This window comes from Opisthocomus hoazin, chromosome 6 (assembly GCF_030867145.1).
Source record: "Opisthocomus hoazin isolate bOpiHoa1 chromosome 6, bOpiHoa1.hap1, whole genome shotgun sequence".
NCBI lineage: Eukaryota > Metazoa > Chordata > Aves > Opisthocomiformes > Opisthocomidae > Opisthocomus > Opisthocomus hoazin.
In genome coordinates, this window is record NC_134419.1 from 2307176 (window position 1) to 2334002 (window position 26827).

General features: G+C 51.7%; 1 protein-coding gene across 3 annotated transcripts in view; it reads right to left on the reverse strand.

Annotated features, from left to right (window-relative positions):
* Positions 1–26827, reverse strand: part of PDE4B (phosphodiesterase 4B) — a 231573-nt gene that overhangs the window by 88802 nt on the left and 115944 nt on the right. The window contains exon 1 of one of the 3 annotated variants that reach the window (XM_075424284.1): positions 10329–10416. The exons of the other annotated variants lie outside the window; for them this stretch is intronic. Coding sequence (XP_075280399.1) covers positions 10329–10375 — 47 coding nt within the window. The 5' untranslated portion in view covers positions 10376–10416. Of the gene's footprint in view, positions 1–10328; positions 10417–26827 lie in introns of those variants that run through there. 3 annotated transcript variants of the gene reach the window in all.

The window sequence follows — 26827 nt, forward strand, 5'->3', positions numbered from 1 at the left end:
CACCAATCACATACGCTGCGCTCTGCTCGTGCTTCTGCTTTTGACGGTGGGCCAGAGAACGGAAATCACAAGAGCTTCTGAGCCAGGGTAGGCAACACAATATAGGCTTCTTTAAATGTGGCAAATCTGCTTTTAATAGGCTTTAAACGATGACAGATTATTTAATCCTGTGGAAGCAACTGTCTAGACTACTACCTGCTTGTTTTTACAACCATGTGCAGTGTTTGCTTTTTCCCATCTCCTGCTTTTTCAGTACTCCTACCCCGAAACTGTACTACTTAAATCATCCAATAATGCATTTACGTTGTTAGTTTTATTATCACAGAATCACAGAATAGTAGGGGTTGGCAGTGCCCTCTGTGGGTCACCCAGTCCAACCCCCCCGCCGAAGCAGGGTCACCTACAGCAGGCTGCACAGGACCTTGTCCAGGCGGGTCTTGAATATCTCCAGAGAAGGAGACTCCACAACCTCCCTGGGCAGCCTGGGCCAGTGCTCCGTCACCCTCAGAGGGAAGAAGTTCCTCCTCATGTTCAGACGGAACTTTCTGTGCCTCAGTTTGTGCCCATTGCCCCTTGTCCTGTCGCTGGGCACCACTGAAAAGAGCTTGGCCCCATCCTCCTGACCCCCACCCTGCAGATATTTGTAGGCATTTATAAGGTCCCCTCTCAGCCTTCTCTTCTCCAGGCTGAACAAGCCCAGTTCCCTCAACCTCTCCTCGTAGGAGAGATGCTCCAGTCCCCTCATCATCCTCGCAGCCCTGCGCTGGACTCTCTCCAGTAGCTCTTCATCTTTCTTGAACTGGGGAGCCCAGCACTGGACACAGTACTCCAGATGAGGCCTCACCAGGGCAGTGTAGAGGGGAAGGAGAACCTCCCTCGTCCTGCTGGCCACACTCTTCTTGATGCACCCCAGGATCCCATTGGCTTTCTTGGCAGCCAGGGCACACTGCTGGCTCATGGTTAACCTGTCGTCCACCAGGACACCCAGGTCCCTCTCTGCAGAGCTGCTCTCCAGCAGGTCCACCCCAAGCCTGTACTGGTGCATGAGGTTGTTCCTCCCCAGGAGCAGGACCCTGCATTTGGCTTTATCGACCTACCATGTTTTATCAGTGGCTTCTAAAAATATTTTACAGTGGAATCAGGCTCTTCGGATTAACTCCACTCACCGTCATTTCACTACACCTACTGCCCTCGTCGCAGAGACCACACAGGCACGCGGTGGGCTCACAGGTCCTCTCGCCCTCAGGGACCGGCTCCCGGGAGACACCGCGGCATCGCCGTTCTCCCGCACCGGACGGCAAATCCGGGGGCTCAGCAGGCGGCGTTTGGCAGAGGGGCCCTGCTCCCTGCCACAGACGCTGCTATCTCTGGCTTTGAGCACTGACACCAGGGAATATACCTGTTCATATGGGGCCAGACTCTTTGCAGTGGTGCCCAGTGACAGGACAAGGGGCAACGGGCACAAACTGGAGCAGAGGAAGTTCCAGCTGAACATGAGGAAGAACTTCTTCCCTCTGAGGGTGATGGAGACCTGGAACAGGCTGCCCAGGGAGGCTGTGGAGTCTCCTTCTCTGGAGATATTCAAGACCCGCCTGGACGCGGTGCTGTGCAGCCTGCTCTGGGTGTCTGTGCTTGGGCAGGGGTTGGGCTGGGTGACCCACAGAGGTCCCTGCCAACCCCGAACATTCTGTGATTCTGTGATGCTGTGAAGCGCTCCAGCAGCGCTCTGGAACGCGAAGGGGGAGGCTGAAGGGTCTTAATGCCAAAGATAACTTAATACCTTAATACCTGACACTTCTATTGCAAACTCACCTCTCGTGCTGATGTATAATCCAGGCAAACACATAAACACAAAGAAAATGTGGGAAGTCTTCCATCATAAAAGAGGAATCCTGAGAGTTTTTATAAAGTTTCAGAATTATGTTAACACTACAGAGTTAGTGGGTTTAATTTTTTTGTTGTTACCACTTGAATTAATGGTTAAACTTTATCTGGACTTCACACTTACACACGGTAAGTACAAACACCTCGGAGGAAGACACACAGCAAAAACTGCCGAAAGCCTCCCAGTGCAAACAGCCGTGCTGAGCGTGACGCTGCAGCCTCCCCAGGCTCGACGTGCCCGGGGTGAAATTTGCCTGGAAAGCTCCTGCCAAAACTACTGAGCTGTTTTCAGGAATAAAATTACGGAAAGCGTGTTCTGCCCGCAACAGCAAACGGTCTGTCAGTCTGGCTGGCTGGAGGGTGCTGGGTTTGGGTTTTTTCTCTCTTTCCCATTTCAGGCTGTTGCTTTGAAGGTTTAACTTTAAACTTGGCAAGAGTGCCCGGCCAGCGTTAGTCAGGGATCGGCCCTTCCCCGGGACAAACTCTCCCAGCAGACACCGGATGGTCCTTTGCGAGCAGACCTTAGCACATGTGCGCTGACCGGGGCCTTTCCAGCGCTGCTCTGGGGAGCACCCCACGGGCTCCTGCCTGCAGCACCCAGCCAGGGAGAAGCAAACGAGGTGAGAAACTCTGTTGAAAAATAAGTGGCAACGTAACTAAGGCCGATCCTAGCACATGCACGTGGCGGGGTCTTGGGCTTGACCCAGGCTGCTTTGGGTTCTCGCTGCAGGAGCATTGCTGTGGGTCACTGCTCCCTGCAGCACGGCACCGGGCAAGGCAAAATCGGGTCTCAGCATTTCTAAGAAGTTCTGGGGCTTTTCCCACTCTTGTATCTTCGCAGGCTTCGGCGTGCAGATTCTTGTTTCTAAAGCTTTATCAGGATTTCCTTCATAAACCTCTTCCGCGGAGGTTAATAACTGGGATAAAGACTTCTTTTAGCTACAGACTGACTGGCACGTAAGGCAATCTCTGGGCAGCTGGCTGTTACAGTGAACAGCACGAGGAGAAACGGACCTGAAACCTGGATCCTGCAGGAGGAACGAGTGAAATTTTGGGTTCCTGCTGACCTGGGCTTTGGTACCTACAAAGAATTCTAGAAGTCGAGTGAGTATTTTTTTTCAGCAGACCCTCCCGCAGCTTGAGATCTACAGTTCTGCCATCCTGAGAACAGCTCCACCCCACCAGAGAACTGGTCTCCTGCAACCTACCCCCTCTGCTGACGCGAAAAATGAAGAAGCTGTTCCAGGGCGCACGCGACATTCCCCTCGAGTCACTCCTGCCCAGCACCACGCCAGGCGCACCCTGCGTAGGAGCACCCCGACCTACACGACGCCCGGAGCAGCACGGATGGGTCAGCACTGGGGAGCACAGATTTGGAATTGCAGCCATGGTATTTGTCCCTCGTCTAGATGAGATTCCTCAGAAGGACCTTTTAAAGGAGACAAGGTGCGATTAAAAAAATATCTTTCTCCCCACCTTGCAAAACCAAATGTGTAATCGTGACCCAACTCCTGTTTCCACTGGTTCTGTCCCAGGAAACTTGGGTTTATGGCAGATTGACGCCGGCGTCCGGCTGCCACGAGAGGAGAGAACCACGCGCCGGTCGCCCTCCCGCGAGCCGCTCGCCGTCTTTGCTTTGTAATCGTGAGGGCAACCACACACAAAAGAAAGATCCGGAAGCTTTTAACGCAGAACACAAAAAGATACCATTCCACACAATGTAACAACGCGACAGCACGTTTATGTTTTACGAGTGTTGTAAAATGATGTTCTAAACTGTCTGAACTGCAGTAAAAAAAAGCTATTTGGTTACCTTTGCAAGAACAGAGCGCATCCATCAGAGCGGCGGTGCCGGGATTTCTCAGCAAGGCAACGTTCTAATGAGCGACGCTTCATTCCCGCAGAGCTCTCTGACATAGCGGGAGCACCACAGACCTCACAAAACTGCAGCTGGTTCGTGCTGACGCCCGGCAAAATCATTAAAATGCTGCACGAAGGCACTATTCGTAATTAGCGGTTTCGGGCAGACGAAGCTGTGTGTAGCAGGTAAGCAACAGCAGGGCTTCTCCTGCAGCCCCCGCCAGCCTCCGCTTTCTCCGCGTTTTTATAGCCCTGGTTCAGTTCATCGCAGATGATCCCTGATGCATATTATAACCGCAGATTTATTTGTTCAAATACTAACTAGGTAAAGGATGTGAAAACAGAACAAACCAGGAAAGGTTTGCCGAGAGTGTGTATTTACATGAGGAAGAACTTCTTCCCTCTGAGGGTGATGGAGCCCTGGCCCAGGCTGCCCAGGGAGGTTGTGGAGTCTCCTTCTCTGGAGATATTCCAGACCCGCCTGGACAAGGTCCTGTGAAGCCTGCTGTAGGTGACCCTGCTTCGGCAGGGGGTTGGACTAGATGACCCACAGAGGTCCCTTCCAACCCCTACTATTCTGTGATTCTGTGATTCTGTGTAACATCATTGCCTCTAGAATCTGGATTTTTCTGAAGCTTCCAAGCAATTACAAATCAGGCCTTGAGCCTATTAAGCACAGTAAGATGAACTGAACCAGGGCTATAAAAACGCGATTAATTACTGCTGTGGGCCGTGAAGCCACACGCACTGACCGCGCAGCACCTCCGGCTCATCAAGGAGCCGCCCCCGTTCACCCAGCCCTTCCCGTCCCAGATACTCGACCTGGCTGCGCGAGCACGGCACGGCACAGGCCCGCTCTGCGCCGCACTCGTCCGCAGAGCCAGGCAGCATCTCCTAAGCCACCACGGAGCACGCGAGGGGGAGATGCTGGGAGGAACGGGCGGTGAAAATGTGGCGGTGGCTCTCGAAGACCACTGCCTTTCCCCCTCAAAGCATTCAAGGAGAACCTGGACTCGCGAGAACGTCGGCACGCGGCTTCGTGGTCATCCCTGGATGCCACCTAAACCCAAGGGTGTTCGCTGGAGACCCACCACAGCCAGCCTGGGGAGCTACTGGGGAAGCTCCTCTGCCCAGGCTCACCCCAGTCTGCCGACGGGACCAACACGGCACGGGGTGTCTGCATCAGGTAAGGACCCAGACCTCTGCGACTTAGACAAGCCGAGGAGGAGGAGGAGGAGGAAAAGGCTGGAAAAACAGCTTCATGTGCACGACGGATACAGATAAACGTGAACTTGGCGATAAAGTTTCCCATCCAAATAAAGTCACATAGATTATTTCACTGCAAGTTAACTGATGTAAATGCGATAATGTAAATATGACAAGAGCAGCCTCAAACGCTCCAACTCTTGCCTCCTGCCTTGCAAGACCCGCCTGAAAATAAAGCCAGAAACGACTTGAAAAGATACGGCATGAAGAGAAGGGAAAGGTCACCAAATACCAAGCACCGCTCCTCCACCAGAACCCCTCTGTAACCAGCTTTTCAAACAGCGACAGCAAACCCTGCATTGCTCAGACCCAATTAAATCCCCATCATTTTATTGTTAAAAATCCCGTTTCAGCCAGGCATTGTCTTCGCCGCAGACGCGTTTCAGCAGCGTATTCTTTCTGCTTCCTACAGCCGTTTGTGAGCACAAGAGAAATATTTGGCTTTCTCTTTCTGAATTGTGCCTACAGATTTCTGAGTTACGTCTCTCAAACCTCCCCTCTGCATAGAAATCATCTCTTTGTTGAAGACACTGCCTATTTATAGAAGGCGACGGAACTAACACACGAAGACAACCCAAACGTCGTCAGTACACCCAGAGGAACAGCTAAGCCCCATGAGAGCGAGAGAACTCGAAGGTGCAGCAGATTTTTACCCATGGTACTGGAGCATTTTAACTCCCAGACCAAAACTTGAGTACTTCAGAACTCAGCTGGAAAACCAGAGTCAGTACGTACGGCGTTACGTCATGAAAAATACTTCCAGTCTCACATCCAGCTGCGACCATCTCAGTTTGAACCGCGTGAGCTGGAAGAGCCAGCGCCAGGATGGCCGTTCTGCACCCTGCGGCTCCCACCCTGCGACGAACACCTTTGTACTTCAGTCCTGGCACCAGGACACGCCAGGAGCACCCGCACGCTGACCGCAGCTCTCTGCAGGCCTCGGAGCACCTCCAGCAAACCCCTGCCTTGCACCCAGAAGCAGAGTCCCGGGGTGTTGTTCCGCCGCTCCACCGCCTCGCGACGGAGCTTCTGGTGGTCTCCCAGTTGCGGACAGCTATTTCCCATTTCCCCCCAGCAACCGCTTCCGAAGCCCCAGCCCAGCTGGAGCACCCCTCGGCCCAGCGCGGAGCCCTCCCCTCTCCCCGCCAAACAGAATCACAGAATCACAGAATGGTCAAGGTTCGAAGGGACCTCTGTGGGTCACCCAGCCCAACCCCCTGCCCAAGCAGGGTCACCCAGAGCAGGGGGCACAGCACCGCGTCCAGGCGGGGCTGGAATATCTCCAGAGAAGGAGACTCCACAGCCTCCCTGGGCAGCCTGGGCCAGGGCTCCGTCACCCTCAGAGGGAAGAAGTTCTTCCTCGGGTTCAGCTGGAACTTCCCAGGCTCCAGTTTGTGCCCATTGCCCCTTGTCCTGTCGCTGGGCACCACTGGAAAGAGTCTGGCCCCATCCTCCTGACCCCCACCCTGCAGATATTTAGAGGCATTTCTAAGGTCCCCTCGCAGCCTTCTCTTCTCCAGGCTCCAGCTCCCTCAGTGAGGCCCCGCATCGCTGGTGCGTGGATGGGAGCCACCGGCTCCTCTCTGGAGCTTGGAGGAGAACACCAAGCCTAATGGCCACCAGGGCTGGACCCGGGCTGCACCGTTTCCTCCGAAATGCCTCGTTAGCATCTGGTTTTAACGACCCCTTTGCAATGTAGAGCAGCTGCTTGTTCACTTGCACGCCCACCTGGCAGGGAACGGTTACTGGGTTGATTTAATTCAATTAATGCATTTTGGATAGTTCAGATCAGTGAACAGTTCCATCAAACTCTACGATACTTTTTTATTTTAAAGTTCAGTTACAGAGTTCACTTACGCATGGTGGGACAGAGAAAAGGGAAGCTCAGAAGAGGACCAAAAATGCATTAAGGAGGAACGGAACGCCTGAAGATACAGTGCAAACGGCTAACAGCAATCAACCATGACGCATGCCCTGAACAAGCAACCAGGCGGTTACACAGGTCGTGAGTAGCAAGCACCAGTCTGAAACCGTAACTAGAGCAGCACGGGGCGCAGAGCACGCTTTATTTCCACCCACAGAATCACAGAATCACAGAATCACAGAATAGTAGGGGTTGGAAGGGACCTCTGTGGGTCATCTAGTCCAACCCCCCTGCTGAAGCAGGGTCACCCAGAGCCGGCTGCACAGGACCTTGTCCAGGCGGGGCTGGAATATCTCCAGAGAAGGAGACTCCACAGCCTCCCTGGGCAGCCTGGGCCAGGGCTCCGTCACCCTCAGAGGGAAGAAGTTCTTCCTCGGGTTCAGCTGGAGCTTCCTGTGCCTCAGTTTGTGCCCATTGCCCCTTGTCCTGTCACTGGGCACCACTGAAAAGAGCTTGTCCCCATCCTCCTGACCCCCACCCTGCAGATATTTGTAGGCATTTATAAGGTCCCCTTGCAGCCTTCTCTTCTCCAGGCTGAACAAGCCCAGTTCCCTCAACCTCTCCTCGTAGGGGAGATGCTCCAGTCCCCTCACCATCCTCGTGGCCCCACCCGCGCAGAGGTGAAGCGTATTTTTACAGGATAACCCCTACCGTTGTAACTCAGTACGCTGACGTGGCTCCCCTCGAGCGGTGCAGATTTAAATCACCCAAAGCTTCGCTGATGGATCGGATCGGCTCCGACGGCCCCACTCGTCTCTGGGACCCCTCTCTGGCCACCCTCCCTCGTGAGATCACGGTGCTGCTCAGCATTTATTCCAGTTCGACGCTTCCTACAGCTAGAATTACTTACGTTGCTCTCGCAGCTGCAGGAACGCGTTTCTCCTTGCTCCGCAGGGAACGCGTGTTTCTGTGGCACCCTCTGCTCCGCCCAGGCGTTAGCACCGTCTGTAGCCAACGCACGCGGCCTCTCCTCTTCCCGGCACTTGTAATCCTGGCAAATTGATTAACGCTCTCCATCGCCTTCCTCCTGGTCCAATATTCCTCTGCCTTAGCTTACTAGGGTTCCTCCTCGAGAGGAACTTCCTAAATCCGACCAACAACCCTCGCTGCTGGAACGCCACGGGGAAGCCATGGTGATAATTCCAGGACAGGTCTAACACGGGCTCTGCCACCACGCAGCAGCACCAGCCGCTGCGTCAGCCGTGGCCATGAGATCCCTCGCTTGTCTCCGTCCTTCTAACCCAGCACGTCACAGAATCATCTAATCATAGAATCACTAAGGTTGGAAAAGACCTCTAAGATCATCCAGTCCAACCATCACCCCAACACCACCATGCCTGCTAAACCATGTCCCCAAGTGCCACATCCGCATGTTTTTTGAACCTCTCCAGGGATGGGGACTCCACCACTGCCCTGGGCAGCCTGGTCCAATGTCTGACCACTCTTTCAGTAGAGAAATCTTTCCTAATATCCAACCTGGACCTCCCCTGACGCAACTTGAGGCCGCTTCCAGTCGCTGGGCGCTGCCAGCAAAACACGTCCTCCGTTCCGAGCTCAACCTGCTGACACTGGACCACGTCCCCCACGGCCGGTGCCTGCGGAGCTTGCTCGTGCACGAGATCCATCTGGCAGGGGTGATACTATACAGATTTTGACACTCCCGTGCCCACTGCTTGTCGAGATCCTGTGAGGATCTCCAACCGCCCCCCAGCACGCCGCAGCTGGGTGAGCGGGAAGGTGACATGTGCCACCCGGGCTGTCCGGGCAGCGCCGCGGGCCAAGAGCAATCGGTCCCATCCCAGCCACCAGTTGCTCCATCAACAGCAAGGACAGACACCGCTGGTTTTTTTAACTGAGGAAACCTCACAGGGATGCGACCCGGTCCTTGGGAAGGGAGGACACGGAGCACCTCACACGGAGAACTCAAGCAAGCGGTGGGACTCTCCTCCCTTCCCCTTCCTGCCGCCTCCTTGTTTATAGGGCCCCCCTGTTTCTTCCTTTCTTAACATTTGTTTTAACCAGAGGTCTTCCGATAATATAATAATCTGCTTTTTCTTTTCTCTAAACATTTACTTTTCCATTCTCCTGTCCCTGAAATACCGCACACGGCTCTCCTTGCTCAGCAGACTCTGTGCTCTGGAGAAGGAAACCTAACTGCGTATCTTTACAGCACCATTTAAAGACTCGGAGCTTCAATATTTTTATTAATATACACAAACACTGAGCTATAGGTTCATCTCAGAGCCTAATGCAGAGGGAGCTGTGGTTAAAGGATTATAAGCAATAATAAGATTACATAGAATAAATTCTACGTAAGAATGTAAGTGTGTATAGGTAAGATGACAGAATACAGTATCAGAATATCGAGAATATCAAATTCTCTCTGTATTTTATATTCTTACAAGATGCTGTATAGACTACACAGAATACCAGTGACTATAAGAACATGGATTTCACGCTACCCAACGACTTCGTACCTGACCTCCAACCTTTACCTACACGAGGGGAAGCCGCTTCGGTGCAGCCCGTGGCCCCGGCTGTGGGACGCGGCGCCGAAGGTCCCCTCGCTCCCCTCTCTGCCCCACCACGACCCGACTCGAGCCGCGGCCGCTCCGTCTGCTCCTCGACAGACATCCCACAGCAGCTGACAGCAGACTTGAGAAGGTACAGGGGTAACACCAGGCAATCACCCAAGGGAAAAGACATTTTAGTGACCCTTTACTTTTTAAAATCAAAATTTATGTTCATACACACCTTGTAACAAAAATAATTAAGCACAATACAAAATTTTCTGTCCTTTTCACCCCCCCACCCCCAGTTACTAGGCGTCGTGAGGGCCTAAAAATATCCGATCACAGAATATCACAGAATATCACAGAATAGTAGGGGTTGGCAGGGACCTCTGTGGGTCATCTAGTCCAACCCCCCTGCCAAAGCAGGGTCACCCACAGCCGGCTGCACAGGACCTTGTCCAGGGGGGTCTGGAATATCTCCAGAGAAGGAGACTCCACAGCCTCCCTGGGCAGCCTGGGCCAGGGCTCCGTCACCCTCAGAGGGAAGAAGTTCTTCCTCGTGTTCAGCTGGAGCTTCCTGTGCCTCAGTTTGTGCCCGTTGCCCCTTGTCCTGTCACTGGGCACCACTGAACAGAGTCTGGCCCCATCCTCCTGACCCCCACCCTGCAGATATTTGTAGGCATTTCTAAGGTCCCCTCGCAGCCTTCTCGATCGGGAAAGACAGAGGAAAAGAAAATATTCAGCAAGCACCAGGACAATTTCAGAGCTCGAGGCACACGTACGTCTCATCAGCGTCTGTCTGCAGACGTCAAGTCGCACGCTTTCAAGCTCCTTTGCCCACCAGAACTGCTCCGATCCGGACAAAACCAAGCAACACTTACCAAATCCACGAATGACGGCGATTAGGTAAAATATTAACATTTAACATCTTCCAAGGCGACGCTTCTCTTCTACCCGTCCAAAAATATTCAGTTCATTTTCCACTTATTCCAAACTTCTCTCTTTCTGAAGTTGTAGCAAGGGCACGCAGAGGTCTCCAGGAGTTTTTATTCCTTGTGGTTCCACGTCAACTCCCATTGCCGCGTGGATGTCACTTTATATACGAATGCAATCAGAACGTGAGGGTGCACGTGGAACAGCCTCGATGGGCTCCCATATTTCTTCATTTATACCAGAAGGAAAAAAAAACAAAACACCTCTATTTCTGGCAAAGCCCTGACTGCAGTTTCCTGCTCTCATTTGTATAATCCCTTCCAGCGATCCCGAGAAGGGGGGGAGGGAGGAACGCAAGCCTTCTCCAAACTGGAGAAACATCCCCATTTTCCTGTTTATCCTTCCCAGGTCACATCCCTCGTTCATTCACCACCTTCAGAGATGAATCAAAGTTCTCCGACGCCGCAGAAGCTCCGCTCCCAGGCCCCTCCTGCGAAACCCGCTCCGCGCCGCGGACGCGAGGGATGAGGTTCCCGGGGTGCCAGGGGTGCGGGCAGCTTCGGGGGGACCCGGGTCCCTGCCCAGGCTGGGGGTTACAGACCGGGAGGGGGCACGTCCCTGCAGCAAAAAGCCTGGCTGACCCACCCCACCAAAAGCTCCCGGAGGGTCGCAGGCTCCCTGCGAGGGGTCATTCCGCACGAAAGCGGGTGCGCTCGGCGTGACTCCCGTTGGGTTTCCGGATGGGATCCCTGCGCCGGGCTGGAGATGCTCTGCCCGCCCGAAAATCCTCCGAGCAGGTACCTCCGCGGCTGCAACTGCACCCAGAGCCTTGGCGCGAGAGCGGAGTTGCGTGTCTCTGCATAAAATGGAATTTTACAAGATTTACATCTAAATCCCGCCGCTGAAGATCGAACCCAGCGCAGCTCCCTGGCGCATCGCGACGTCAGGGGGTGGGTGGCGGGACGGCAGCCGCCGCGGGGCCGCGCGGGAGCAGCTCCCAAATCAAGGGCTCCCTGCGGCAGCGGGGCCGGCGCTGGGGACACTGAGCTGGCGAGGGGATCCAGGGACAACGGCAGGGCTGGATCAGTGCGGGAGGATTTAAAGCGCTTCCAGCAGCAGCAGCAGCAGCGCGATGGTTTGGGAATGCTGGAAGGGGACCGGCCAACGCGTCCCTGCCCAGGCAGCACCCCTGTCCCCTTGACGGGGGGACGAGAATGCCTCGAGACATTTCACCCTGACAACCACGAGGAAGGGATTTTATCATCAGCTGAAATCAAGCGCAGAAGCAAGCGTGCATAAACGGGCTTTCTGCAGGTGCCGTATCCACGGGCTTTAGGTGGACTAGATGACCCACAGAGGTCCCTTCCAACCCCTACTATTCTGTGATTCTGTGATTCTGTGATTCATCAGAACCCGAAGTGATGCCCAGTGCTCCCTCCCCACGGGGAGGGGGGCACCCACAGCAGCAAGGGGGGCCAGGGTGGGAGCCCCGCAGCCCGGGGCACTGAGCAGGGGACTGAGCACGGCGTCCGTCCCTAAGCCCAGACGCGAAGCTGGCCGCACCACCCGCCCCGCAGCTCAGTCCGAGGCAGAGAGCGGAATGAGCCACTGGTTTATTAATTCAGATCTCAGATCCCATCTCAAAACACACAGGAAGGGGCAGGCTGGCCACGACATCGCGCGCGACGTCACAGCTCAACAGCTCGCACCGACACGGTCAAAGCTACGAAAAAACCCAGACTGGAAGAAGTATGTGCTTCTCTTCTGTGACTGTCAGATGAAACAGAATCACAGAATAGCAGGGGTTGGAAGGGACCTCTGTGGGTCATCTAGTCCAAACCCCCTGCCCAAGCAGGGTCACCCAGAGCCGGCTGCACAGGACCTTGTCCAGGCGGGTCTTGAATATCTCCAGAGAAGGAGACTCCACAGCCTCCCTGGGCAGCCTGGGCCAGGGCTCCGGCACCCTCAGAGGGAAGAAGTTCTTCCTCATGTTCAGCTGGAACTTCCTGTGCCTCAGTTTGTGCCCATTGCCCCTTGTCCTGTCGCTGGGCACCACTGGAAAGAGCTTGGCCCCATCCTCCTGACACCCACCCTTCAGATATTTGTAAGCATTTATAAGGTCCCCTCGCAGCCTTCTCTTCTCCAGGCTGAACAAGCCCAGCTCCCTCAGCCTCTCCTCGCAGGAGAGATGCTCCAGTCCCCTCCTCATCCTCGTAGCCCTCCGCTAGACTCTCTCCAGCAGCTCCTCATCTTTCTTGAACTGGGGAGCCCAGAACTGGACACAGTACTCCAGATGGGGCCTCACCAGGGCAGTGTAGAGGGGAAGGAGAACCTCCCTCGCCCTGCTGGCCACACTCTTCTTGATGCAAACATTAAACCATATTTCATTCTATTGACATTAAAAAAACATTATATGAAAATGTAGGGGCAAATGAAAAGTATAATAAAGAAAGCGAGCGTGCCTGTAAAGACGGAGTAGGGATGATCAATACGCAGCCTGTGCCTCTCCTTCGCTTTGCCGCATCTCCACTTCTGTCCATTTGCTTGGAAAGGAGCCAGTTTTACACCCAGTGGCGAACAACTTTGCTTTCAGATCAGTGCAGACCACAGAATTACGCGTCTTCTATATCAAAAATGCCCACGGACGCACACGGATGGAGATTAATACACAGCTACACAGACACACGCACATCTTCAACCCCAGCCCGCAGACCGCACTACTGGTACAACAGGTCGTTGTACAAACGGCCAAGAAGGCCAGTGGGATCCTGGGGTGCATCAGGAGGGGTGTGGGCAGCAGGGCAAGGGAGGTTCTCCTCCCCCTCTGCTCTGCCCTGGTGAGGCCCCATCTGCAGTGCTGTGTCCAGTGCTGGGCTCCCCACTTCAAGAAAGATGAGGAGCTACTGGAGAGAGTCCAGCGGAGGGCTGCGAGGATGAGGAGGGGACTGGAGCATCTCTCCTCCGAGGAGAGGCTGAGGGAGCTGGGCTTGTTCAGCCTGGAGAAGAGAAGGCTGAGAGGGGACCTTCGAAATGCCTCTAAATATCTGCAGGGTGGGGGTCAGGAGGACGGGGCCAGACTCTTTCCAGTGGTGCCCAGCGACAGGACAAGGGGCAACGGGCACAAACTGGAGCATGGGAAGTTCCAGCTGAACCCAAGGAAGAACTTCTTCCCTCTGAGGGTGACGAAGCACTGGCACAGGCTGCCCAGGGAGGCTGTGGAGTCTCCTTCTCTGGAGATATTCCAGACCCACCTGGACAAGGTCCTCTACAGCCTGCTGTAGGTGACCCTGCTTGGGCAGAGGGTTGGGCTGGGTGACCCACAGAGGGCCCTGCCAACCCCAAACATTGTGTGATTCTGTGATTTTTATGCACAGCCAGCAGAGACAGCAATTCTGCTGTTACCAGCTTCAAAAAGGAATTTACATTTTCAAAAGTGATGTTTATCATGCTGGAAATGCACGTTGGTTTGGTCTCAGAAGATATTTCGGGCATTTCTCAATGACGTGGGAACTTCTAGATCCCTGTGCCCTCCATTCCCGTGGTGACATAAAGCCCGGCATCGCAGGCACCTTCTGTACCTGCTCGGCTAGTACTTACCAGCAGTCAAGCTAGCAAAACCCAGCACTGCAGACCCATGGATATACCTCATCTGGTTTTCATAAATCAAAACCACTGTGTGTGAGAGTTAAATTAAGCAACTCCCCGCCACAGGGCGGGCTGAAATTTAATTTGCTGTCAAATAAGAGAAATTCAGCTCACATAATAAGCTTAACCCAAGCCTCTGGGCCATTCCCAACGGAGATGCCAACATTGTGGGCTTGGGGAGAAACAAACGACTGTCAGCCCCGACAACCTCCCACTCATCACTCTGCTGGCTTCTCATCCAACATGCACCCAACAAGGTGAAAACTCTCATGATTTCATGTGACTCAAAGAAATTCCTTTTTCATGTCCTCACAGAATGGTTTGGGTTGGAAGGGACCTTGAAGATCATCTGGTTCCAACCCCCCTGCCATCAGCAGGGACATCTCCCACCAGCCCAGGGTGCTCAGAGCTCCATCCAACCTGGCCTTGAGCCCTGCCAGGGAGGGGGCAGCCACAGCTTCTCTGGGCAGCCTGGGCCAGGGCCTCACCACCTGCAGAGTGAGGAATTTCTTTCTTATATCTGATCTAAATCTCCCCTCTTTCTGCTTGAAGCCATCACCCCTTGTCCTGTCACCCCCTGCCCTTGTCCCAGCCCCTCTCCAGCTCTCTCACAGCCCCTCCAGGCACTGGCAGCTGCTCTGAGGTCTCCCCGCAGCCTTCTCCTCCCCAGGCTGAGCAGCCCCAGCTCTCCCAGCCTTTCCTCCCAGCAGAGGGGTTCCAGCCCTCGGATCATTGCTGGGGCCTCCTCTGGCCCCGCTCCCACAGCTCCGGCTCTGTCCTGGGCTGAGGGCTCCAGAGCTGGAGCCTCTCGCCCTACACGGTTCTGCCCTTTGCGCTTTTCCCAGCTCTCGGGCTGGTACACTGGAATATTCCCAGGTTTAAAATGGCTGTGCCCTCCACTCCCCGTGCCTAGGAAAAAACACCAGCACGTCCCTCTCGAATAGGCAGCCTGCCACGCTGGCCTTCCACATTACTCTCACTCTTCTCGGTAAAAAAGACAAAATTAATTCACTGCTAATTTGGTAACAGACATTTTCGTGCGCTATTGCTTCTCTTCTACCCCAGCTCACTGAGATTCTGCATTTGCTCTCCCTGCTCCCATTTGGATGGTATCTCCCTTCACGTTTCCAACCTTTCCCTTCGTCAAGCATCCTGAACTTGACGTGGATAATTGCAGGGAACATGGCAGTAATCAAATGGTGGCTGGGTGGGAAGGATAATAAGTCATTCTCCTGTTTTTTTCTATCGCTTCTCAGACAGTTGAATAATTAGCCTCCACTAAAGACCCAACTGCAAGAGTAGCAATTGCAGTATCAACACGACATAAATGAATATAACTTTCAGGGCTATGATCAGAACCCACTTCTGCCTCACTTCTGGGTCTAAGCACCGCTGAGTACCCTGCCTCCTACTCCTACACACTTCAAAAAATCATTAGCTTGTTCGTTTTGATCTCGATCCGCCGGGTGCCACATCTACCCACTTCATATGTTTATTAATTTGAGGATAAAATGGCCTTGTGAGCCCTACTAATGATGAGTCCTAGCCCCATTGGTCCATCCCGGCAGCCCCAGGACCGATGCTCCACCAGGCAGAGGTCCATCATTTGGTGAAGAATCGCAGAGACCCGGGACAAGCATTCGCCAGGAAACCAGCCCGTAACATTTTTCCACATCTTTCAGCAAAGCTACCTAAGGCAGCCAGCGCGCAGCTGGCCCGTTACCCCGCCGGCTTGACACGCTCCAGGCCCTGCAGCACTTCGTTACCTCCATCCCCTCAATCAACAGCGGGTTGCTGAGCAGCCTCAGGAATGTTCTCTGTCCTCGAAAGGCACAGACACAGCAGCCTGAAAAAAAATGAGCTGATATTTTGGGTATCTTGAGACAAGCCAGAAGCGCGGCGTGTTTGTAAAAATATTCATTTTTAATTTCCAGATTAAAGACCCTTACTAATGCAAAAGCATCCTGGAGTTTTCACCCCAGATCAATAAATAAAATACTAAACATGTTCAGAGGAATATTTTGTCTTCCTCCTAGTCGTTAATAGTGGAACAATCATGCAAACATCCTAGCTTATAGCTGAAAGGCATGAAAACAGCTCAGAAACGAGCTTCCCCAGCGCTGCTCCGCAGTATTTTATTAGCTGGTCTGCAGAGCGGCATCGACCCTTCCGCAAATGTTGACATTGCTGGGGCTTCTTCGTCACGCGCCGCTGCCGCCGCCTGCACAAAGCTGGCTATCGATCTGGAAAGGATGCGATTGCCTGCGCACCAAACCCACCGCTCAGCCCCGCAGCAGCTTTTCAGTCACTCTTTCTTCCTGGCCACCCTGATTCACAATGACGAAATGCTGATTTGCAATTCGGATTTCCTTTTCTTCTCTAAAACAGTCCTCTTGCCCAGGGACTGACCCGAGAGCTGCAGGAACGTCACCTTATCAACCCTCGCCTTAAACACCAGCACGCTCCCTGTAACAGTGAAACATGCACTTATTGAAGAAATGCAATCATAAAACTTATACCCAGTCAAGATAATTAGCTCATCAAACATAATTTCAAGATAATCTGCTTTTCTTGAATTTTGGAATTCTATTCACCAAATAATAAGCTATACCTGCTGCAAGCTGACTCGAAACCTGCAGGTAATTTGGTGAGCCGGGAAATTACTGGCTCCAAAACCCGACCTGGATCTCCCGCAGGCTCTTCTACAAAACGCGTAAGGCAAAGACCTTGCAGGAGCATGAGGCCAAGGTAAGCCGAGCCTTGCACTGCAGACAGCAGCAAGCACAATTACAGGCACGTATTCGTTAGGGAAATCTCCTGCCAGTGCAGACGACTCCGTCTCGTTGTCAACCCAGCTCCTCAGGGCTGGTTTCCCCCTGCTCCGCGGCCGGTGCAGCCCCTACACCCGTGCGCCGGGTGCTTACGAGGGGCTGAAGGTGAAGGACGGGCTCCCTCTCATCGTCTGACACCCACGTTGGGCTCGGTCCGCAGAGCTCTGGATAAAGAAATACAGGTGGGAGACGGCACGAGCGCTTCGTGTTTTCCAAAAGCGCTATCGCGAAAAGCCCTTCGGCAGCAGGGAGCTGCAGCTTCTGGAGCGATGCTGTCCATGTGCCCTGCATCTCTCCTCCACACACTGAAGTCCCTCCCAGGACGATTCATCATTTCCACACAGACACAGCACCTCCATCTTTCTCACCAACACCCTCCTTTCCCTCTTCCCGTAAATAAAACTGTATTTTCAACCGTATATTCCAGCCAAGCAACTCAACGTGGAAGAGGAGGCGTTTCAAAGCAAACCGCTCACACAAAGGGGGGTAAATCCAAGAGCCGGCGTTTGCCCTCAGACCGGAGCGCTGCCTTTTCCCCAGGAGAAGCCCCCAAACCTCCCTGCCCGCTGCTGCGCCGGGTGACGCGCGGGGCATCACCTCCTGCGCCGCAGAGCGTCCATCAACACGCAAGACCCGGCTCTTACCCCGTCCCGCAGCCCAGGAAAGCGGCGTCTACGTAAAAAACGCCCGAGCTGCCTTTGAGCGGAGTGACTCGTGCGGCGTTCCAGCAAGCAGCTCGTTACGTGGGATGGGCAGGGAAAGGAGCAAGTGACGGCTCCTATCCAAGCAACACCAAGACTCAGAAACACTCAGTTGCTGCCACGCTACTGCACACGTTTGGGATAACTTCAGGTCGAAGCCAGTGCTCCTCAATCCATCCTGGAGAACGGTCCCTCACCCTGCCTCGTCTTCCTGGCAGGTTTGAGATGATACGGGCGGCAGAAAGCAAAGCGGAGCTGCTGGGGGAAGATGTCAGAGCAGGTGAGCTGCCGACAGCGCACCAGGCTGGGGCGGGTGCGTGGGGCAGAGCGAAAAAGAGCCTGTACAAGAAACAGAGGAAACTAGAAAAAAATGGAAATTCGGCTCGTCGGCGCTCGATCCACCCTGCGACTTCCCAGCAAATGGTTCTGAAAAGTTTCCAAGAGAAAATAACATCATGAATCAACAACGGCAGCTGGTTTGCGAACACCGAGTGCCGCGTTCTCCATCGCCATCTCCAAGGGGTCTCGGTACCGGCTTGGCTTGCAATTAATTAGTGGGAGAGTTTTTATCTATTTTCTGTCAACAGCATATATGACGACATCTTTCGAATGCACACTTTTGGTGAGAGCACACCAAAGCTGGGAACGGGCTGATACTGAGGCAGTACAGGCACTGAGCAGGCTTCCACCTGGATTACGCTCTGATCTAGCATTTCACTGCTTCTTTCGGGAGCTTTCATTTTACGTTCCACTTTGGCTACTTCCAACCTCTAAAGCTTTCCTCAAACCGATTTGTGGAAGCGATGCTGCAGGGGACGCGAGTTCCCACCGCAGCACGCGAGGGGACTGAACCAAACCCAAGCATCGTTTATCTGACGGAAACAGGAACTGCCACAAATTTTTCAAAACGAGCTTTAGGCCTAAGCTGAAATTTGTTTGCTCTCGGCGCTCCGCTCCTCTGGAGCCGTAGTTGCTGTGCTACCTCGGTTAGGGGAGAAGCACTGACGGCTGCTTTCTGGATGAAATTAAATGAAGTAATGGAGAAAAAGTGCTGTAATCTCTTGCATAGCAGAGCATCATCACCTGTAAGCAGACTAATGATTAGAGATGAGGCCCCTCAGCGTCGTTAGGCGGTAACGCGTCAAGCGTCGTGAGGCTTCCCAAGCCGTGAGTCCTGGTCCCCCCTCCATCAGTGGAGCCATCTGGAAAAGCAGATGCCGAAGGAACGCCCGATGCCGGTGCGCTCTTCCATCTTCCCACTCCCTGGTGCAGGCCAGGAAGAAAATCTGAGCCCCACACAGGGCTGGATGTCTTCTGGATGAGGAATAAACGCCCAGAAACACAGCCCTGGGCTCTGACGTGGCCCCGGTGTTCTCAGACTCGAGCACCTAAAGCAGGACTCAAATTTAGGTACCCACGTAAAGGGCTGGATTTCTGGATGCGAGAAGGCACGAGGACCAGGGCGCTCGGCAGCGACGCGCTTTGCTGGCTTCCCTAGGCCTCAGCTACAGCACTGATTTATAAGTGAAAAAATAATTGCCTCTTTAACATAGGTCATAATATTGTGACTTCTAACCCTCAACACTTTTTTTTTTCTGTGTCTTCAACCCTTTCAGCTGCAGTTTTCGAGAGCATTAGCTTTCCCATCTCCCTGACTGAAGCAGGGGTATTTTTATATGCTGGCATTTTGCGTTAAACCAGCAGCTGACAGTTCGGGAGTGCAGTACTTAAGGAGCTGTTTCCTGACAGGAGACGAGGCAGAGCAGCAGCTTCCTCAGGCACTCGGATTGCTCCTTTCTGCTCTCGCCCGTAATGTTTGCTCCCATCACGCTCTCAATTTCCTCAGAGTGCAAAATCCCTCTGCATGAAAACATTTTGAAATATTTTCTATTACATCTGCTTTTGTGACAGGGAGGAAGCCCCAGAACAGACAGGAAAATTTCATCACATTCTCCATATGCTTCCTCACTTGCAAGCTTCTTATGTCCACCACTGGCCATGGTGATCCCAAGCGAACTCCACGAGGAGAAGCTTCCAAATCTTGGCCCATTTACTGCTTGGCCACGTGAAATGGCCACCAGAACGGCTCCGGAAAGCAGGCTGGTCCCAGCACCGCCTGCCCCAACGGCCCAGCTCCAGGCACCCCATCCTGACCGTGGCCAAGCAGAACATCAGGACGCGGGAGCTGCCGCCTTCCAGCAGCTGTGGGCAACCCCTCGGGGCAGGACGGAGGGAGGGCTCTTACCTACGCGTCTAGGAACAAGGCTCTTCATCTATCTTTAACGAATATTGCAGCCCCTGAACCCTGCAAAGCAGGAAATCTTCAGTTTCTCAGACCCCTTCTGAAAACTAATAAAGCTAAGCCCATACTGCAAAACTTACCAAGGTCAGGGTTTTGGTTAATGCACCATTTCCTTGGCATGCTGAAGGTTCCCTCTCAATGATATATTATATTTCTGTGACAAAGAAGTAACTTATATTGACAATAGGGTTTTTTTCATATTGAAATCATTCTCATTTTAACTTCCAGCAGCAGAATAATACGCGTGTGTCTACGCATTCATCCACGCCAGCAGATTTTGGCGCGCCGAAACTGTGAAAAACCCAACAATCATAATTTTGAAATGATCTGAAAACAGCGACTGCGCCGTCCTTACCCCAGAACGTTTCCCGGAGCCAGCCGCACAAAGGCAGTCCCGCTTCGCCATGCAACGCCCGCGGCCGAGCGCGGCACGCTGTGAAATACGTACGGCACACGGCAGCAACGCGCTCTGAGCCAGGGCCAAGGCGACGAGCTCCAGGGTGGCTCAGACCTGCTGTGGGTCCTCCTGCCTCCCTCCAGCGCTCCCGGCACTGCTGGGACCTGGTTTTAAATCCCCTTCGCGTGGGGGCATGAAAGAAGCGGTGGTTTGCCGAGCGCAGGGTGTTTTCTCCTTTTTTGCTGTCCCGGCTGAGCTGTGGTCTCTGTTCCTGCAAAACTGTGAACCCCAAAGCACTGGGAGCATGGGGAACCCCACTCCAATCCTTCAGTGGCCAAGCAAGGCGAAAACAAGAGACTATTAACCGGAGTTTAACAAAAAGGTTAGCAAGCATGAAGAAACACGCTTGGAAGCTGTATCAAGGAGATGACGGCTTCATGGCCACAACATTTACTGGTTTTATACAATCCTCATCTTTTACAATAGTTGTGCTACCCTGTGGCCGTTAAACTAACACATCTACGAGCTAGATGGATATTTCAACGTCCACCCAAACACATTCCACTGGGATCACCCCGCAAAGAGATCTCAAACGCAGGGCAGCAGCAACACAGATGGGCTGAAACGGGCCCGAATAAAAACCACGGGTTCTTTGCAAACCTGCTCTTCCCATTTATTAGCAACACGCCTTGTCACTCACATGGCTAACTAGTATATTTTGTTCTCACTAAACACACAGAACCATCCTTCTCAAGGTACATACATCAGGAACCCATCTCCCTCATCTTCCCTGGTGGGAGATCAGCTTTGCAAAACTGGAAGCAATGGACGTAAAGAAATGCAGAGGAAAATGACTTCTTAAAGTCATTAACACTTTTATTTTCGAAGTTCATTGTTCTGGTTGAATCTAATTAGAGAACAGGTCTACCCAGACAGAATTTGAAGGAATACCTACTTTTGTTCCAAGCAGAGCACTTTCCAAGACAGCTTCATGAGGGTGGGCTTCACGTGAGCATGTGTACCCCGCTGCCATTTAGACGTGCGCTGAAGCAGTTTGTGCCATGTAGAAGTACCGAAAGCGTTGGCCCAGATAACGCTCCTTTTCCTGCCATTAATACCAGCAGTGGAAAAGCACCTAATAATTATAAAATAATAAGTGTGCGGCAGCCTTGGGCGATGCTGGGGTGTGTGACAGCACCGGCACACCTCTCCCACCGTCGCTGGACCCGCCGCTTCTCCCAGGGGATGAGACTCGGGATTTAACAAGCCCCAAAGCATTGCTCTCTCTGAACCAGCTGAAATTTCTGAGCTTTGCCAGCAAAGACTTTGCAGGAAACTGGGGATCTCGCTTCTCAAGAGTGCGAGCTCTGTCAAAGCCCCACAGAAAACATGCATCTATTTTACTGAAGTTTGGGGTTATAGGAACGTTTCGAATGAGAAATGACACCGCACATAATTTAATACACACACACTAACTTCAAATAGCTAAATCTGATTAATCTAGCTTGACTGTGCAGCTCAACACCCCACGCAGAAACACAATTTCCACACACTGGGGCTAGAAGGAGGCATTTCGGTCCTGTCTAGTCCAGGACCTGGTAAGAAGGACAAAGCAGGACATGTTCTTCACAAAGACTCTTGGCAGAGAGGTGCCCTTAGAAGAGCTTTTCCCATGGTCCCCCATGATGTTTTCTACGCACTGCTCTTGTCTGGCTTTCTGGATGACCTGAGGTAGATGATGAAAAAATACTATTCCCAGAACAGATTTCACAAAGAGGTGTAAGTCCATCCAGAGACTTACTCATGCGTCTCAGAATAGTCCCCGTCGCAGCCCGGCGCCGTGAGTGTACATATTTCACTGTTACTCCTTATCACTTGCGTTCTCTACCCTGTTAGTCCTTATCACTTATGTTCTCTACCCTCTAGATATCACTATCTCGGGAACAGGGAGAAGGCACGCGCTTCCTAAATGTTTCCAACTCTTGGGAATAAAAACCAACCACACACACACACACAAAACTTTTGGAGTCTGGCATTTGGACTCTTTCTAAATTGTTTACCCTTTAGTGCAATTTTCAAACTATTTTTTATTGCTCCCTTTTCCCTGACCAAACCAAATTTCAAAGGGCAAGTAATTGGGAAGCATCTCTGCTTTGTGCTGCTCAGCCCGAAGCACAGCCCATCTGCGAGAGGTTTTGTAGACCCGACAGCAGCCATACATAAAACACACAAAAATATGTCCACCCAAAACACGTTGACTTTCTTTATCTGATACGGAAAACAAAAGATACTCGTAAAAGTGGAGCTGCAGCATAAAATAGCGGGCGTATTATTTTCACCGCAAAGGGTGCTCCTACGGCACTGCACATCCTTTCAAGAGCACTTACGACACCTGAACAAAAGCAACCCCGCTGAGCCGGGGTGACGAAGCCTGAGACACCAGAATTAGGATGCTGACACTACACCGCTTTTTTCAGGCACCCAAACAGCGATTTGAGAAATACATTCCCAGTTTCAGGCAAGCACGAACCCAGATGTTTTTAGAAAACGGCTCCGCACAGGCCACCGTTACCTCCCGACACTCTTCTCTCCCGGGAGCCTGGTTGTGGCATTTTCTTACAGGAAACATTTGATGCAAGGCAAGTGCAGTGCATTTGTTTCCTTGGAAACAAACCCTTCCAACCTCCATCGCACACGATCTTAAGCAAAAGAAAACTCTGTAATTAGGCCCAAGGTCTAGCTATTTTGTGCCAGCAAGATGTGAAATCGCAACTATTTTATTAGCAATAGAACACAATGAAAACGTACTTATCTCAATTATTGGAGTAGCAAGTCTTCAAATCAACCAAAACAATAAACCCACTGAATAACGCTGAGAAATATAATTGCTTGCCCATTTAGAAGAATTTGGTAGATTTGGATTTAGCTCTACGCTGCACCAGGGCTAAAAGAAAACCTTTCAGTGACAAACAAAACTGAAGCCACCAAGAGGTAATGTTTATTCATTTAGGAGACTTTAAAACCTTGAATAACCATCAGTGTGCTGCTGTTAGCGCCTGTTGTAAACAACATTTGGCCGCAAAGGCTGAAGCGCGATCGAGTACCACCACCCGCACCGACGCTGTCAGTGCTTTCCTCCGGCTCTGGTACGAAGCACCATCGTCAGCACCAACTTCTAGCCAAATACTGTGTGCTCTGCAATAAGCTATGGTATAAAAGTCAACATAATATCACTTGATTGGTCAGCTTAGCCATAGAGTTTTCGTTGGCAGGAGTGAAAGCCTTTCTCATGCCCCAGGAAGATGCTGGACCACCAGAGATCCACTTGTACAAGCATCGGCAAGAGCTGGCACGGTTGCTTCAGCCAGCGGGGTCAAGAAAAACACATATCCTGGTCTTTACAACAGCCGCTTTCCAAATCATATTCATAAAGAAACAGTCTCAAGTCGCACCAGGGGAGGTTTAACTGGATATTAGAAATAAAAATTTCTTCACTGAAAGGGTTGTCAAGCACTGGACCAGGCTGCCCAGGGAAGTGGTGGAGTCCCCATCCCTAGGGGTATTTAAAAGACCTGTAGATATAGTGTTTAGGGACAGGGCTTAGTGGTGGACCTGGCAGCATTAGGTTTACGGTTGGACTTGATGATCTTAGAGGTCTTTCCCAACCTAATGATTCCATGATTCTATGATATCACTGACCAGAGGTCCGACTACAGACTGGCCTGCAGAGCAAACTGCTCTGGGTGCTCCCCAGCACCACCAGCAGAACCAAAGGTCAACACCCATCTTTGTTACCGCAGTCCCAGCGCTACACTCTGAGCAAGCACATCCCCAACGCGAAGACAGTTCAAAAATCAAAATACTGTAGGCAGAGAAGGTAGATTCCTTCATTAGAAATATAAATATGGCCTGGGGAACTCAGTTAAAAGGAACTGGGTAGTTTAGTTTAAAATTTACTGGCCAATTCTACTCTGCCTATGATTCCTCAGCGGTTCTCCTGTAGAAAATACCTGTATCATTCAATTCTACTGTGAAATTGATATTTTTTCCTAACAAGAAGTTTTAAAGAATTGTACAATTATTTATGCCATAAATCTGTAGTTTTATATCGTTCTCTAACTCTATTGTTCATTTTTAGGCTTTTAGAAATTGTAGGGTATTTTTGCTATGGACTGAAGAGATTATAATCTATCAAAACATTATTTCTGTTAAATTTTACTAGTAGGCTACCTGGAGGAATGGATTAATAAAAAAAAAGATTTACAGAATTATAACCTCGTGTTTCATACAGCAAAACTGAACCTGGGAACGAAACTGTTTCACAGCCCTTAAATTGTATTCGCCGTTCTCTGGAGAGTCTCTCACTCGCTTTTTGATAGATTTTCTTTTTCCTTGTATAAATGTTTTAAAAAGAGAAAGATTTATTCTATGACCGTCACGTCTTTTTGATTAAACATTACACTGCAGGTTTTTTCCACAATAAATAGAGTGATTTTCAATAAAAGGAAGCGTCATGACACTTGCGAGTTGAATCAGCTGAACAAGTAGAGGTAAATCACAGGGAAGGGAATTGGAATGCTTTTGTGGACAAAGATTATTGTGCTTAATGTTGAATATGTGCTTAAGTTTCTTGCTGAAACAGAGTTTTGATCTCTTTGTGACCAAAGCATTGTCCCCAGAAGAATCACAGCTACTGAGAAGAGTCGATATAGAGCTGAATCTCGAATCACCACTTGAAAAGGTAAAGCTCTGTACTGAACTACTGTATTTTCTTACGTGTGTAGATTGTACTTTAACGGGAAATTAATGCACTGTAACTGAACATATGCCCTTAAACGGTTCACACAAAATCAGAAGCAGATAGTCTGTTGTTAGGCTGGAGGTGACGACCTATGCTAGGGTCAGTTACAGGGCAAGTACTGGGGGAAAAAGCAGAATTTTAAGTAATGCGAGGCAGGGAAGGCGAGAGCAGAAAGAGACTTCAGGCTAAATTTCACTTCATGTTGTCAAACAGAAACACACGTGTATGTAGACACGACCCCCTGCTGCTGGGTCAGCAAAACAAGACTCTTGGGTTTTGAATTTGGCAGGTATGTGTGTTTTCACAGATGACCCCCACGTATTACCACAAACAGCAGTAAATCTGGTATTTCTGTTAGCCAGGAATTAGTTCTGTCACATTTTTAGAAGAATATATAAACAGCCTTTGGGGCAGAAAACATCATTATGGGGAAAAGAAGATGACGAACAACCTATTGAAGATCCTACTGTAGTCTACGTGGAAAAGTTATGGAATCTACTGCTTCTGTAAGTCAGATACCACTTCAGATGACTAAAACGACCATAATACACAGGGTAACAGCGACAGCCTCGAAAGAGACCTGCTCATCTGTCTGCTGGCCAGCTGGGAGGCCATCTCCTCCGACTCCTACAGACGCTCGCCCTGCTGAAGATCAGGACTCAGAGTTCCATTGACATTACAAATACAACAGGCAGGGCCAGGCTGAGCAAGGCTTCCCACCTCCTGGGCTGAAGCGACTGCCGGCAAGAGCAGCGTTACTTGTCTTTCTGTTCAAGTTGATTTGCGAAGACGCCATCCCCTCCCTTCTTCAGGCAGGGGTGCTTTGTGCCTTCCTTCGAAAGCAAGGACCCGGGGACTCCGACGGAGACTACACGCAGCCTAACACCCCCCGCATCTGCAGTGCTTCTCTGTTCTCCACACCGGAACTGCAGAACGGGGGTGTCACCGCAGAACCGTCACCAGCGTTCGCCCGATGGAGAGCGATGTGCCACCCTGCACGGCAACCACGCTGCGCGGATTTAGCACGGTCTGCAATCATCACACGCGGGCGGCGGCGAAGCGTCCTGCTCCGTTCGCGTTACCGCGCTCTCGTCTGCACAGCGTGTCGGGATCTCTCTGCTGGAAGCAAGCGGCGGTCGTTAAGTCCGAAGCGATGACCTTTTCAAATGTCAAGGTGCGGGCGGCTGGGTGTTACGCACACCCCCCCAGCCCCACGCTCCCAACCGCAGGAAGGCTGGCCAGCCGAAATGCAAATTATTGCTGCGGTATGCAACACATTGCTCCTGTCCCCCAAAGAGCAGGCTAGATATTAAATTATCTCTCTATTCCGAAAGCAACGGACACAACAGCAGGAAATGCAGAGATGGATCTAGTCCCCTAAATGAGGCAACTCGTGGCTGAGAAATGACATTTCTCTGTCTGCCTAAGAAATGCTTCATTAGAGGTGCAGCTCAACCCCTACTGCTCAGAGAGACAAGACCCACTTCCAGTTGCGTTGGAGCCTCATATCACGCCTCTGTCTCTTCAACTCCTCCGAAACAACGGCTGTATACAGCTCTGCACACCGCAAAGAGACAGTCTACCTGCCGAGAGAGAAAATTGCCCCAGTTGTCACAGAAAATACATATACCAGGAAGCAGCTGGTGTGAAAACTGGCTTTGTTTCCAGCGACGGGAAGCTGAGCTGCTTAATGTTTCTCATTTCTCCAATCTCTAGGGTATATCGGATTCTGTCCCGCAACAGATGACTTCACATTACGGGTGACACGGA